Genomic DNA, 15,154 nt, shown 5'->3' with positions numbered 1-15,154 from the left:
GGAATATTTTATTCCATTTAGATTCATCGTTTATCATGAAAGTATATAAATGGAACACTGGAAACAAAATCACTTCATTTTAACTATATGGGGAGGGGGGGGGGGCTGGGTTAGGGGTAAGACTACTTAAGGAAATTGAATTATAAACTTAACAAATTTTGATATCAAATATCAATGGGATGGGTCCTACCAATGTTTTGTAAGAAATTAACATCTAAACTTTTTTTGTTTTGCTAATTATCATTGTGCTTCAATAATCAACCTATTTTATAGGAGAAAGGTGCTGCTAGGTATAGTTGTGTGGTTCCAACCAAAAAAGTGTTTGCTATTTTTGAAAACAACAACACAACTGATTTTACTGCTATTGGTATTAGTAAAGAAAGATTACATTGTGTTAACTTCATTATTTTTAATTGGACACCCCAATAATCCTCTCTAATTAATACAGAGAAGCAAAAGAGTAGATGACACCAAGGGTGGATGGAAATATGATCTGATTCATTCAAATTATTATTATTATATCATGCATGATGTGAAGTATTGCTGCTGACTGCAAGAAATTTGCTGAAGATCATTTTGATGAGAATATTCTTTGAGAAGTTGGTATTACATACCTACATATGAATTATTTCATAGGACTGTTGCAAGACAGGTTTTTTTTTATTGGTTATTACTAACAGTTCTTCATGATGATTTTGTCTAATCTTAGCCAGGCATGTAACCATAAATTCCTCAAGCAACTGCTGCACAGCTGTGGGGGTGGGTTGGTTCGGGTGGATGGTTGGATAGGGTCATTCTTCAGTAGACACGAAAGATGTGTTTCAAGATAAGATTACTCTTAAAAAAGTGATAAGATAAGTGCAATGAAAATGCTGAATACTTAGTGCACAGACACCACAGGCTGACCTTATGCAGTCCTGCTATACAAGAAACAACTGGGTAAAGCATTTGTCTGTTTACCTTTCCAGTCTAGAGAGAGGAACAAGTTGCATGCAAGAGATAATTGTGAGAAATAGCAGAAGTACAGAATATATAGGTCCTTATATGCCCTTCAAAGCCCTCCCCCCCCCCCCCCAAACCCATCCTTTAGACCAAAGGAGTCTGCTACGACCACGTCTGAAAGAAAGACAACCTTCTGCAAACTTGACTCTTACAAAAGCTTGAGAAATGATCAAATTCTTCAGAAACGATATGAATAACTTAAGTACTCTCCAGAACCTGTTCATGTCGGCATCAAATACTTATTTTTTATTATCACACACAGTTGACAAGATATTGATGTTGGGGGGGGGGGATTAAATGAAGTCAGATACACAACACAGTAACAGGGCAGTTGACTGAAGTGCAGTAGATTTTGAGAGAAGTTTGGAGAACCATGAGGAAAAATTTTTTTTTGATATTTTTTTTCAGGGAAATCCCTTCTCTTATGTAGTTGAGACAATATTGAGAGCACACATGGTCATTGTTGATTTCTGGACAGGTCCATATCATTCTACTTGTCAGGAAAGTTGGGGGGGGGGGGGGGGATTTAATACCTAAATCACAACCAATACCAACCGTTCTACTAAATAGTAATAAGTTACACAGGTCGGTGTTCTCCAGAGCGGTGTGGTCTCTGATGGTTTTGAAATCTTAGCCCTAAATACAAGTTAAATTTAATAAATTATTGTTATCAACTGAAATTAAAAATTCTGGGTGCCACCTGCAATACAGCTACATAGATGCACCAACCCCTAACCCAACTTTACTTTCTTTCTTTATTGTATTTAATTTTAATGTATTTTGCATGTAACAATGTCCACTCATGACTCCTAACCAGTGATTCATAGCCAATACTTTTACATTATGACACGACCAAACACTGGTCACCGTTGGTGGTAACCATCTCAGAAAACATTAAATTAAAATGTAAACAACTTTTGTTAATTACTTGATTCAATAACAACATTGTTACCTCTAAATTCAACACAAAGTGCTGCTTTAGTATGAAAGATTACCTTATTAAGAAAGAGAAGAACAAAAGAGGCATTAGCCTGAGACAAAGGTTTATCTCACTAATTAATACTTTCTGCCATTTATAAATTAGCATAGGTTATTTCTAAGAGCAAAATCAAGGTGGCTCTACCATTGTTGCTAGCTGAAAAGTGAATTAAGACACAGGGAAAGAACTCTGGTAGGAAAATCAAAGGAATGAGAAACACTATGGTCACATGACTAGATATGAATATTCACGACGTATAACCACACCAATGAGAGGCAAGGTCGTACGATATCACACACGTCACATGATGTGCAACAAGTTCTTAATGAGTCACATGACATGCTTCAGGTCATGTCTCATCCTATTGGTTGCGTAACTAAAAACTGCTGAAACTTTCCAAAAGTAATTCCTTGGATACTTTCATACATTCTCAGATATTGTGAAGGGGTCAACCTAGACTTGAGTAAAAAAACTCAGCGTGGGATAACGTGCCTTGAGAGTAGCAATCATTGTCTTTGTAAATTAGAATATATAATTGAACATTCAACATATTAGTGGCAAAATCAATCAACTTTAATGAGATACATATCTTGATCACAATATTTTACTATTAAACGATAAAACAAATTGGCAAATAAGTTTCATAGAGCACAACGAACAAAGATATTTCTTCTACTTTTAAAATAATCAATTAGCAGCTCCAGTTTCATTATTCATTTTATGCAAATGACATCATGGTTGTATCTGATGTTTTGTAATCCCTGGAATTTGCTGATGTTTAAGTCAATCTATGTACTAACATACTATTTCTGTAACAGCCAACAAGTACCTATAGGATACATAGTTTTTATATAACTAGAAATGTCCCAAGAAATCATTTCAAAAAGGGTAAAAATAAAGGACTTCATATTATGTGATATTAATCTCTTGCAATTTAATTGCTGTGTCTATAACTGTTTAATCAGAAACTACTACATTGAACATTCCCTCGGAATCGACCAACCAGCGATCTGTGCATTGATCATGTGATGAAGTGAGAGGATGCAATACTGGATGAGATGTCCTTTGGTAGATACTCTGGCTTGATGAGGAATGTTACTGGCTGGCTACGTAATGCCATTTGTCAACTGTGAATGACACAAGAAGAAAATACAACAAAACTGGTAAGAAATAGAACATAAGAAGTAAAGGATCAACCACAGTCAATGAGACTTTGTGCTTTCCCTGACTACACAAGTTACCATGTATCAGTACATGTCATGGTTTGGTCTAATGGCTGTAGAATATACCATCTCATCCAGAGGGGTGCAACAAGCTGCTAGTCAGATTCATGAGAATACCAACTTCCAACCAGCTTCAACAAGTGTGTTAGGATAGGATTTAGATACATCTGCTATGAAAATCTCGTTAGCCTAGGCTAAAATATTTGTAAACTTCACAGATGTTCTCGAGTGTATTTACATCTGTTGTTGCTAACCCCTTAATACCTGTGACCATTCTGTCCAACTCAACGGAGATTAGATGTTAAACATACTGTTAAAAAAAGGCCACGCAAGATAGAGACTGAGCACAAAAACCAAACAATTTGATCCACTCTCAAGCCTCTTACATTGCCTGTTACATTGAGGCTGTATTAAACCATTTGATCATGGCTAGGTTACATCAAGTGGGAGTCACAAGTCAAAGGAGCATAGATACTACATACAGATCATCTCGTAATTTGCCTAACGAGGGACAGGGTTATTGTTGGGCACGTATTTTATTATTTGATCTATATCCTTCTTAGAAAGATGACAAAATTGTGGAAAGGGATAGTAACTTGATCAATGAAACTGATTATAAGGTACATTTTTACAAAGAGGTCATTTTGGCCGATAAGAAATCGATAAGTAAATGTCTACACAGGAACAAATTAAACAACATGTTGAAGGCTGAAAGGAAAATTGTCAGTGTCAAGAATAGGTTCCCTTAATATGCACCTACAGAATAATGGAGTAATGACATTATAAAACAAATCTGCTCACCTTCTGGACTGATCGGATTAGCATCACCTGGTTGTGGGCTCTGTAGACAAATGAACAAAATGGAACAATTTTGAGATGGATTTTCAAGAAGTTTTTTGATGAACGATTCAAAATTCCTGAATACACTCAGAGTGTCAATTAAAATATTCATAACAAGGTACAAATGCATGAACAGGCTTTTACTTTTGATTAAATTAATGAATAATCAAATATTCATGAAATATTCATAACAAGGTTCAAATACAATAACAGGCTTCTGGTTCTGATGAGATTCATGAATAATCAGTAATTAAATATTCATATCAGTAATTAAATATTCATAACAAGGTACAAATACAATAACAGGCTTCTGGTTCCTATTAGATTTATGAATAATCAGTAATTAAATATTCATATCAGTAATTAAATATTCATAACAAGGTACAAATACAATAACAGGCTTCTGGTTCTGATTAGATTCATGAATAATCATTAACTGGTTGCTATCTCCATATCCTGCATCAAGGAGAAGTGTTCTCTTTAAAAGTCTCTTTATTCTAAATTAATGAAAGTTTATTACCCCCTCATCTTTCATTGCTCATCTGGTATAATTATGGAGGCACATTGAGGGGATTCTGTAAACTCCCCCCCCCCCTCCCCCATTTTAAAAGTAAATGAAAATGTCTGGACTGCACACATGTTGATATTCAAAGCAGCTTATCTTTCTGAAATTTCCCATCACCTCAACCTTCTGCGCCCATCTCGCCTGTACCCATTCCCCTCCCCCCCTCTCCCTCCCTCCCTTCTTGAAAATAAATTAAATTTGGGTGAAGAGTGAGTGAATAACTGTCTCAGATTACAGAACCACTTTGGAACCACCACCACCCCCCCCCTCCCCCATAGAGAGTGGCAGGCCTTCTATGACTTTAAGTAGGTCGTGTATACTTAATAAGGAGAAGCAAATCCAACTGATAGGCAAGAACTAATTAATTACAATAACAGCCAGCATTTCTTTAACAAACACCCTTGCGTGAGGATGATAAAACACGCCCAATGTTATACTTACGTCATCAACGATGCTCTTAGCAACATCTGCACTGATTTTATTATCACCAACAGATTCTTTGACGGATACATTTTTCCTAGAAAGAAACGATAATATTAACAGTCTCAAATAATTGAATCAAATTAAGCATCATACATTTCAAAACACTTCTGTTCGCAGTCAACGGTGCATATACACAGATGAGCAAATTAATGCAATCAGTTTATTAATTTCTTCTTAATTAACTTCTTAAGTTTGTACCATTCATTATGTCTCAAAACTGAAGGGCGTAACATAACACATACTTGTCTCGTCTAACTTTTAGTGATCTAGTGATCAGATTCAAGTTGAAATTTTATGACCACAGCCATCAAATGCAGAAACCATACTTTACTAAACTTCCCGAGCAACATTCTTGCACTTACAAAAGTAAGTGAATCATACAATAAAAGTTCCACACAAGAACACCGCATCAAAATTTCCAACAAATTTCATTGCATGCATGCACATTTTCAGACCTGGGATGAACTTCTTGCAATTTTCATACCTTGCCTATCATTACCATGGCAACGAGAGTTGCGAACATATTCTTGTATATGTTTTTGTAATTGTTGATACTTACAATGATATACCACAGGCATCTGTTCGTCCTGTAATGAGTTCTCTCCATTGTCCGTGGGTCTGCTCTATGATGTCCAGAGCGAAAGCCTAAAGGAAAAAAATTGAACCCCCCCAAAAAATTAGTCTGGATGTGTGTTTCTTCAAGAGAGAAATATTGGAGGTTAGGACACACTGCTGTACCTAGCCTAACATGATAACTGGCAGATATGTACTGAATATTCCAAATCTTACCTTGTCTTTTGGTTTTGAATCAAAGGCGAACGTGTTTAGAGGTTTGCCGTCAGGCACTTTGTAGATTTTAAACCATTCAAATGTACTCTAGAAATAAAAGACAAAAAGAGATAATTTGTAAGTAGTGCACCGTCATTGCTGTCAGGAAAATGAAGGCATAAAATAGCAACTAAACAGTATGTCAAGGAAAATAGTAGAACACTTGTAATGAACAAACTGAAGAAAGATAAGGATACAAACACATGTTAATGAACTAAAAAATGTTGACTTTACTTATCAGAGCTGGTATGGGGGAGATACTATTGAGATAAAAGGGTACAAGGGGTAGGATTGGGGGGGGGAGGGAAGTGATGGGATGAGGGGAGGGAGCTGTTTTCACTATACAATGTAAACAAGAACTTTTAAGGCATTCCAATCTTAATTTATTGTAAACAAAATATTACCTGCAATACCAATGGATTCGGCAGATTAGGTTAGGGAACGGATTGAATTCTAAGCATATTTACTAGTTCAGAAGTCTGGCAACGACCCAAACTAGAAAGGGAAGTGAATGCACAGCTACAGGGCACACACGGCTTTGCTATGACAAACGACAATTTAACCACATCGGACATGACAGGTTCTACCACATACAGCCAATTACAAGAGATTCTTTTGTTGGAGTCTGCACAATATAAGACCAGTTATTATTATTATTATTATTCTGAGTAACTTCAGTTCTACAATGATGCAACCCTCATTTTCAATTTTCACCTTCGTTCCTTGTTTCATTTCAAACAAACCTCAAATTGTTTTCACGACTGTTTTGAGAGAGATGGATGCACACACTGTGAATGGGATGAGTTGATGAGAGCAGAGCATAAAAAGATAAAAAATAAGTCTTACTTCTATAAAACCAGGCATTTCTCTCTGAATATCTGCAATATCTGTAATAAAAAATGGAAAAGAAGAGATAATGTAAAAAAAAATGACCCAAAGTTTTTGGTTTTGTCAGACAGGTAAATGCATAAAGAGATTAACATACAACTCTAATCTATAAACTGGTTCAACTCAATATGATGTCATGAAGCCTAATATTTCTATTCAGACACAACGAAAGATTAAAGTAGTTGCCAAGACAAGATTTCTAGATCCTTCTATGTCACTAACCGTTTAATTTTTCGGCCAGTGGGTCGTCAACGTTGATGGCCAGAATCTTCCAGTCTGTTTCTCCTAATAAATGGGAAGAAAAAAAAGAAAGAAAAATAAACGTCATTCTCTACTGAGAAGTATCCCTATGGGACTGTTAAAAGGAAGGAATTATGTGGAACCTTCTACAATTTATTCCTCTCCAAGTTCAAATCCTGACTATACGAATGAGTTCCACTGGCTTATACCAAGGTCATTTTTCAAAAATCACTGATTGAAAACCTTTACATAAATTTTTTTTTTTTTTCCAAATTAATGGCGCTAAATGGGGTTGGACTTTTGTATTTATATATAATTATAATATATTTATTGCACCAAATGAGATTGGTTAACAATCTGATTCAAACATGAACTGCACTTATCCAACCATCATATAACTTCACCCAAAAACATTTTACATGATAGAGTCAACAGTTCACAGAGATGACAACTGCTATCAGGTGCTATAAATGTATTGAAGAAACATCTTTTGCTCTCATTTTACACAGACTTAGAGACCCTACTGGACCAAACAGACTACAAAACATCATACAAACAGACAATGTGATAAACAAACAGACATCTTTACAAGGATTTTAAGCGGTACCTCAAATGAAAATTTGATTAGATGTGTCCAATAGATTGTTATGGGGGAGTGAAAACTTATTCAAAGATTTTATTATAGTATATTCCATGTTGATGCCACCATATTATTCCACATTTGATGCCTCTTTATTATTATGTACAGTGAATATGACCCTTGTGGACCTTATGTGCCGGCACAAAAAAAAAAAAAAAGACTAAAATAATTTTACTGAGTAAAATTTGTTGGCTTCAAGCATTGAATAAAGGTATATACTTGTACAATACATATATGCAACAGATAAAGGTAAAGCACACAGGCATACTGGTTGGGTTACTTATAAACACACTTTCACCTACTGCTAGTAAACCCTTAACCTGTCATAAATCATAACGTTTGGCACAATGAACTTCTACCACCAAAGGGGGCGCAGAGCATTCACAGCAGTTGCTTTCAAAATGACTGAAACCTGGCAATTTATAATTTATTAGATCAAAGTGTTTTGAGAGGCTGGTGTATCACTACTGTGTACATATCAAATGTAGCATGATAGTAAACACCAAAGATAAACCTGCAATGCTGGGTGGTAACTGGAATCTGTTAGCCTTAACACGTCACAATTAATTGTCAGTCAAAACTGTTGCCAGAATGACAAGGACAATCATTCTATAGAACCTTCTCAGTGATTCATTTCGATTTAACGACAAGAATTCAAAGTCATCTTGAAAAGTGCAAAATCAGCCACTTAAAGATACAATAGCCTCAAGTTTTAAGAAGGGGGGGGGTGAGGGGGGGGGACATTTTTAATGCTATATGATAATTTTATACCATGGACGGAGAACATTACTGACAAACTTGAATGGGCATGACACCCTCTGTGCTGTCAGTTTCCAATGCTTTCTACATGGGACCTCATGTATATATACATATATATGCATCCATGGCCTAGTTGGTTAGTGTATCCGCATATAAAGCAGGAGGCCTGGGTTCGAATCCAGGTGGAAGATTTTTCACTGTTCTGGATTTCCCAACTCCATTACAATTTCAAATATATATACATATATAAATATTCCAGAAAGAAAAAACTTACCTTCATCAATCATGGCAAGGGTTCCAAGTACTTTGACCTTCATTACTTCACCCCTAGCTGCTACCTAAATGTTTGAAGTAACAAAATATTAAACTTATTTACAAACATACAAATATATATATATTTATAGGTATATACATATGCTGTGATCTACATACTGTGCATGTAAATTTATGCAACATATTAAGAAGATAAGTTGATGCTTGCCAGGTGTTTTTTTTTATCAAATACAACTGCAGAAGTGAATAACAACCTAATATAATCCTGGATGTGGTTTATATTGAATGCAGCCCTTTAAGAAGGGTTGATTTATTTCTTGGGAGGGGGGGGGGGTTGCAGGGGGTGAAGACTATGATTGAAGGATGTCTACTATGAACACTACAGAGAACAAAGCCTAGGGTTTACAGTAACTCACCGAGGTGGTCAATTGTTTTTGACTTTATGACCCTTTTCCTTCTTTGGACCAGAAAATTTAGGAAGGAGGGCAGGTAAGATAATAAACTAAAGGGCATTACCATAATTTGATATTTGCTCTAACATTTCTCAAGCCACATTTGTATGTCTGTTAAATCTTTTAATTGTCAATCTACAAGTACAAAATGAAACTAGGAGATAACTAAAACATGGCATCTGACTGTGTCTCTTTGTGAGATCAATCTTCAATTACACCCAAAACTGAAAAAATAAAAATGAAACATTTATTAGGACCCATACCTTGTAACCAATTTCACATACATCCAAGGGGTCGTTGTCTCCTTTACATTTAGTGTCCTTGTCTGTATGATTTGGGTCCTCCCAGGTCTGTAAATAGAAGAAACAATTTTGATTATAAATCGGGAATTTTGCAAACATTATTTACATGATGACAGTCAAGGGTCTTTCCCTTTCATGACAAATGCAAAGTTCACATCATGATACTACTCTGACTAGTTTGGAAAAATTGCATGTGATCAAAATCAATCGGGAATTTTTTGGACTTTTTCAACAGATCTTTTCTCACATGTTTTACCTTGAAATATCTTTTGCTTTTTTTGCTTTGACAGGATTTGCTATGATTGCACAAAAACTGAGAAATTGTCTATAAAGTCTTTGAAATAGTTTTGGTCTTCTCGACCTTGGTTACACACTGTTCGGTCAACTTTGACCCATTCTGGATTGTCAAAGTGGTATAGCAGAAACAAACGTGAGATGTTTCTGCAACTTTCATGCACAACAACTTGGTTATTTAATATCAACAATAGTTTTTACCCCCTTATTTTCTTATACCAACACATGATATGATGAAATAATCAATTCCATGCACTATTTAACATTTCTTTCTGAGGTAATCCATAATTTGTAATTTCTGAAAAGTCCACTTTTCATAAAGGTTCTTGTGGACTCTATGAGAGGGTAGCGTGAGAGAACCCTAGTAGAAAAAAGTGGTTGGTTACTGGGTTAGGGTCAGCTATACAAGGGTTATCTATTGGCTCTAGATATGACAGAATGAATGTGAAGCAGTTGTGTGAAGACAGGTAAGTGAGCAATGAACGAAATTCCCAGACAAAAAGGGTACAAATTTGAAAGATTTCACCGGGAATGAAAAAGAACACTTTGGACAGTATTCTATTCCACAAATTACCAAACAATAATTGACAGACAGCAAAATGATTCCTAAAGTTCTTTGGAGATTGGGCATCACTCATGTGGCAGAGGCACCATAGTTCTAAAAGTATCCATAGCATGTTGGCCTCATATGACCTTTGACCTCCAATACACACAACAACACTTTTTCAAATGAGGCATCCTCAAATAATCAAGAACGAAGACGAGTTCAAATTACCCATTTACCCACATCACTCACCTGTGGGAGAGCACCATAGTTCCAAATGTATCCGTGGTGCGGGAAACAGTTCTTGACGTACCTCAGTTTCCCTTTCTTCACATCTTGTTTGATGGGGTTCATCTCACCCTTTACAGATATCTACAAGGAGAGGAAAACATTTGAAAACAAGAAAAACTTAAAGTTTTATAATTCTTCCCAGTATTTATTATTCTTTGCCCTCTTCAAACTCATGTATCCCTATCCAACTTTCCACCCCAACACCTCTTCAATGTCAAGTGTAATCTTGAAAGTATTGAGGCTCCATAGAATGAAGTTTGGGATCTCCAATTCAAATGCTGGTAGCATGTTTGATTTCAGAGCCAACAGTTAGAGGTGGCCGTAATCTACAAACTGCAAGAAATTCTGACACAGCAATGTTACCTTATGGATCCCTCTCAATTTGTACACAGCAGAGATTCCATTTCAAAATTTGAATCTTTCATTAAACTTCAGTCAGTTTTGATAACATTTAAGTAGATAAAATTAATAAATATATAAGTAAACTTAGTTAAAATTATTCTTTTCTTTCAGTTAAGTTCATTTCCTCCCCTCTCCTTCTTCCCTCCCATTCCTTCCTCCCTCCCTCTTCTTTTGCATGAACTTTTACTTACCTCCATTTTGGCATTGGTCCATCGGGGCACCTCAACCACCATGTTGAAAACAGTTTTCTGCAAAAAGAGGGGAAAAACTTGAATTTGAGGTTTTTGATTGTGAAAGTTTCTACCATGAATGTCTTCAGTCTGTTCTCACAGTTCTTCTCTCAGAGTATGACTATGCAACAGTACTACTGTACAGTATGCACTATTCAACCTTCTCTGAAGTATTTTACTACTTTTTTCTCATTTTTCAAGTGCTTTCTTCTTCAGTTTTCTTCATCACACAAAAAACCAAGAAGAAATTCATGAATATTTGTGATGTATTAGTTATTGTAATAGTCCTTCTCCTTGATGAGGTCATTAAAATTACTTCTCACTGTACTCTAATCCAAAAGTCGAGAAGGCATAGTTAGATTCAGTTCTCATTCTTAAGAAGAAACACAAGGAAAAAAGCAGTTTTGCTCATTGTATAGCAATGTAAACGACAAATAAATAGTTTACACAAAAATAGATTCAGAGACACTTTGTTTACAATAGAGGCATAAATCTCGCTCAATTTTCACATACTACACTACATTATTTCACAACATTATTACACTACATTATTACACTCGCTGAGGAGTTTTGACAGAATTTGCACTCGTGAAGCTTAGCACTTTGCCTTCCGGTTAGTCACAAACTCACAAACACTTCGAAGTAAATGATTGATAATTTTAAGACTTGGTTTGACAAGCACTTAATAATATACATACTTGTAACTGAAGAGGTAACAGGAGAGGTGAGTGATTTGTTGGGGGAAGGGATGGGGGTGGGGGTGTTGGGGAGGGTTACTGGGGTAGTGGGTGACAAGGGGGAATGAGGCTCAGATTTTACGGGAGACATGACATCTAGATATTGCCTCCTTGCTTCTCACTTCTGACCAGGTGAGTTATTACTGATCGATATCAAATTCTACTGTAAGAATGTAAAGTTAATGTCATGTGCCTGAATGCCTCGGGTATAAAATACGGGCATCAACTTCACACATAATGATACAGAACAGCAGAGATGTACTTCCATTTTAAGAACAAACGGTTCTACAACTAAAGACCACAAGTTAATACTACATGTACAGTATTGTACAATCAGATAACACTGTGGTGATTATCATACAGTACTGTTGTTAATCAATGTCAAACTCAAAGCGACTTCACAGACCAAGTTCAACAACATCAAATGTTTGCACATTTCAATTTGAGTGAATGACACAGGTGCAATTATATGCAATGAACTTTGCATAAGTGTACAACAGTTCCACGATTTCAAGATAAATCACACTTAAGGACCAGCAATGTAAACATCATTTATCAAAGTTCTCCCTAAATATACATCTGCAATATCAATTAGCATGTGATGAGTGCAAGATTATACAAGACCATTTTATCTGTAAGTAAACAGCTATTGAAGTGAGTATAGATTAGTTAGTCAGACAGACATACGGTATAGACAGACAGAGTTGGTCCCCTAACATTGGTATGTTAGTTAGAGCTGTCTAGTAACTTCAATGCTGTCTGAAACCATAATTCAAACCTGCATTGAGGTTGCAATTTAATATTTAGGAATCACATTAACCTGCATGTTTCCCATCTTGAGATAAGGTCGCTCAGTTTCCACCTTGTGACGCATGTTTGTCTCATATGACCTTTAACCTCCAAATACACACAAGAACACTTTTTCACTTGAGGCATCCTCAAATCAAGCATGAAGACGAGTTCAAATTACCCATTTTGACATACCATCACTGTTTTTACAAGGTTGTCACATTATTACCTCTCCTGACCTTTGTTCCATCATCTTAAAGGGAAGATTGTGGATAATCGGCTAGTGTGCGTGTGTGCACAATGAAACTAACTTTTTTGTAACATCAACATTTTTGTAATGTATACGTAACTGTCACTTCCTCTCTTTTTGTTTCATATTTACCTGGAACTTCCCAAGTCTACAAAAGATTATTCAGAATTTCCTTTCAATCAGAAATAGCATCAATTAAAATAACCTCTCAGTTTAAAAGACCTGTTTTTCAAATTGCTAAGCCAACGAAAGCATGTACAACACAACGGAAAAGTAAGGGAAAGGAACACAAATTCCAGGTTACTATTGAGCTTAGTCTGATAACTTAAAGTTTAATTTTCTCACCTCCGCATTCGCAAAGAGAGGAATGTCGTGAAAGGGAGAAACAATCTTGCCGGACTCATCCTCTGGAAAAGACAAAAAAAAATTTTTTTAAGCTCTCATTATCAACCCTGATACAGCTGAGGTACATGACAGGTGTGCTTAGCTTGTATTCAAGGTCCAACTAGACCAACTCTCATGTTGTCTTTACATAGAAATACAACACGCAAAATAATAAAGTAGCATGGTGGGCTCTTAATTGAGAAACTTAAGGTTTGATGAACGATATATGTAATTTAGGAAAATCCCAAAACACTAAAATGTATGCGATTTTCAAATGTGTAGTACCTCAGAAATTAAATGACCCCAAAATATTTATTCTTATGGTCCCACAACTTGTACAGTTGAGGAGAATCTAACCCGAAGAGGTCTGCCTGGTCAAGTCCATTAATACCCCATGATTGACACATTTGTCCATAATCTTACATTAATGTCATGTAACAAAATTGCTACAAAACAATACTGTATAGTGTATGGATGCCCAGATGTAGCAGACGAATCGTTCTTACAGAGTAGTGGCGTCATCTCAGGGTAAATTTGGTTATTTTTGGAGGGTAAAATTTCAAAAAGCAAAAAATACTTGCACAATTGTGGGAGTGTGTAAAAAGCTTTAATTTTTTTTAAATGAACCAAAGTTTCATCGGCACATAGGGGGCCTACCTGAAAAGAATTCATACACGTGAAAAACGTATCTCTGCTGAGGTGCAAAAAGGTTAGGTTGCATGCAGTATGGTTGCCACGGTGATATATAGTAATATTTAGAGGTGTCAATTACGTGGGTGCATCAATTACAACACCTAAGCTATACTACTAGGTACAAGTAAGTCTTAAACTTAGTTGTAAATAAGCCTACTTCAACCCTAATGTTATTGCTATAAATGAGAACGTACGGAAGTAAACACGGTAGTCCAGTGAATTCGGTGGTCCTCTCTCTACTGTTCTATATGCCATTGTTGAAGCAAAGTACGTGCGATGTTTTCCTCCAGACGTAAATAATTCTGTGGCAAACTTTGCAGGACAATTCTGCAGCAATTGTGGATATATGTGAGGTATAAACCTTCGGAGAAGGTGTTGAGTCAACATGTGGCAGTGCATGGACAAAGTTCGTCAACGCAAATATGTATTGCCTGCAGACGCCCGTGAACCTTGATCGATTGCATTGCCAACTTAAAATGATAAAATAAATTTTAAGATACTAAACAATTATATTAATAAATTAATTTTAAATTATTATTTATAACATATTTATAGTATTTATAAAAATACTAAACGCAAAAAATTCTATACTATTAATTATTACAATTTTTTATAAAAAGAACTAGTTGTAGTGTAAATTGGCAACACAAAGTTTCACGAAGCAGGTAGTACAAAACAACTTCGCATCCCAGTACCGTTGTCGTGAATGACGGTAATTTTCTCTGACATTTTGACCCGTAGAGTCATATATTTCATCGACCTGTCTAAGCAAAAGGTTATGTAGAACAAAGTGCAAAAAGATTTAACTGAGATACGAGAACATAAGTTGTTGTTTTTCCGTATATACCTTTTCACTGAATCTGACAAAAGAGCAAATTTTCAAGGTCCAAATAAAGAATTTTATCGTTAAGAGAAAGCGTACCACAGTTTGACCAATTCCGCTAGTAATAATTAGCTGATGAGAAGAAAGCTTACGGAAAGTTTCAGCAAAAGACTTTCGTAGGTCTTTGTAGGGTGCGCTTTTCTTCTCGTCCATAGACTTCTTTGAGGTTTCACAGGACAGGGT

General features: G+C 35.9%; 1 protein-coding gene across 1 annotated transcript; it reads right to left on the bottom strand.

Annotated features, from left to right (window-relative positions):
* Nucleotides 1-477: 477 nt before the first annotated feature.
* On the bottom strand, nucleotides 478-14,523 carry LOC139968620 (inorganic pyrophosphatase-like). The gene is made up of 13 exons (XM_071972798.1): nucleotides 14,283-14,523; nucleotides 13,357-13,418; nucleotides 11,197-11,253; nucleotides 10,565-10,684; nucleotides 9,436-9,522; nucleotides 8,722-8,785; nucleotides 7,031-7,093; nucleotides 6,767-6,807; nucleotides 5,882-5,968; nucleotides 5,652-5,737; nucleotides 5,051-5,126; nucleotides 4,006-4,045; nucleotides 478-3,108 (listed from the first exon to the last, which is right to left on the bottom strand). Exons 1-13 carry the CDS (start codon nucleotides 14,485-14,487, stop codon nucleotides 3,077-3,079), a joined length of 1,020 nt encoding a protein of 339 aa, XP_071828899.1. The 5' UTR covers nucleotides 14,488-14,523; the 3' UTR covers nucleotides 478-3,076.
* Nucleotides 14,524-15,154: the final 631 nt, after the last annotated feature.

The sequence above is a fragment of the Apostichopus japonicus genome, chromosome 6 (genome assembly GCF_037975245.1).
Source record: "Apostichopus japonicus isolate 1M-3 chromosome 6, ASM3797524v1, whole genome shotgun sequence".
NCBI lineage: Eukaryota > Metazoa > Echinodermata > Holothuroidea > Aspidochirotida > Stichopodidae > Apostichopus > Apostichopus japonicus.
The sequence above is the reverse complement of the archived record's forward strand: the minus strand, read 5'-3'. Positions and strand labels throughout refer to the sequence as shown.

What these genes read in the sequence shown, in the direction of transcription:
- LOC139968620 (XM_071972798.1), bottom strand. Translation starts at nt 14,487, where the DNA reads ATGCACTGCCACATGTTGACTCAACACCTTCTCCGAAGGTTTATACCT. An exon ending in TATGTGAAATTGGTTACAAG is followed by an intron (nt 8,786 to 9,435) that starts GTATGGGTCCTA and finishes TCAAACATTTAG; the next exon opens with GTAGCAGCTAGGGGTGAAGT. An exon ending in GATGCCTGTGGTATATCATT is followed by an intron (nt 5,127 to 5,651) that starts GTAAGTATCAAC and finishes GTTTCTTTCTAG; the next exon opens with GAAAAATGTATCCGTCAAAG.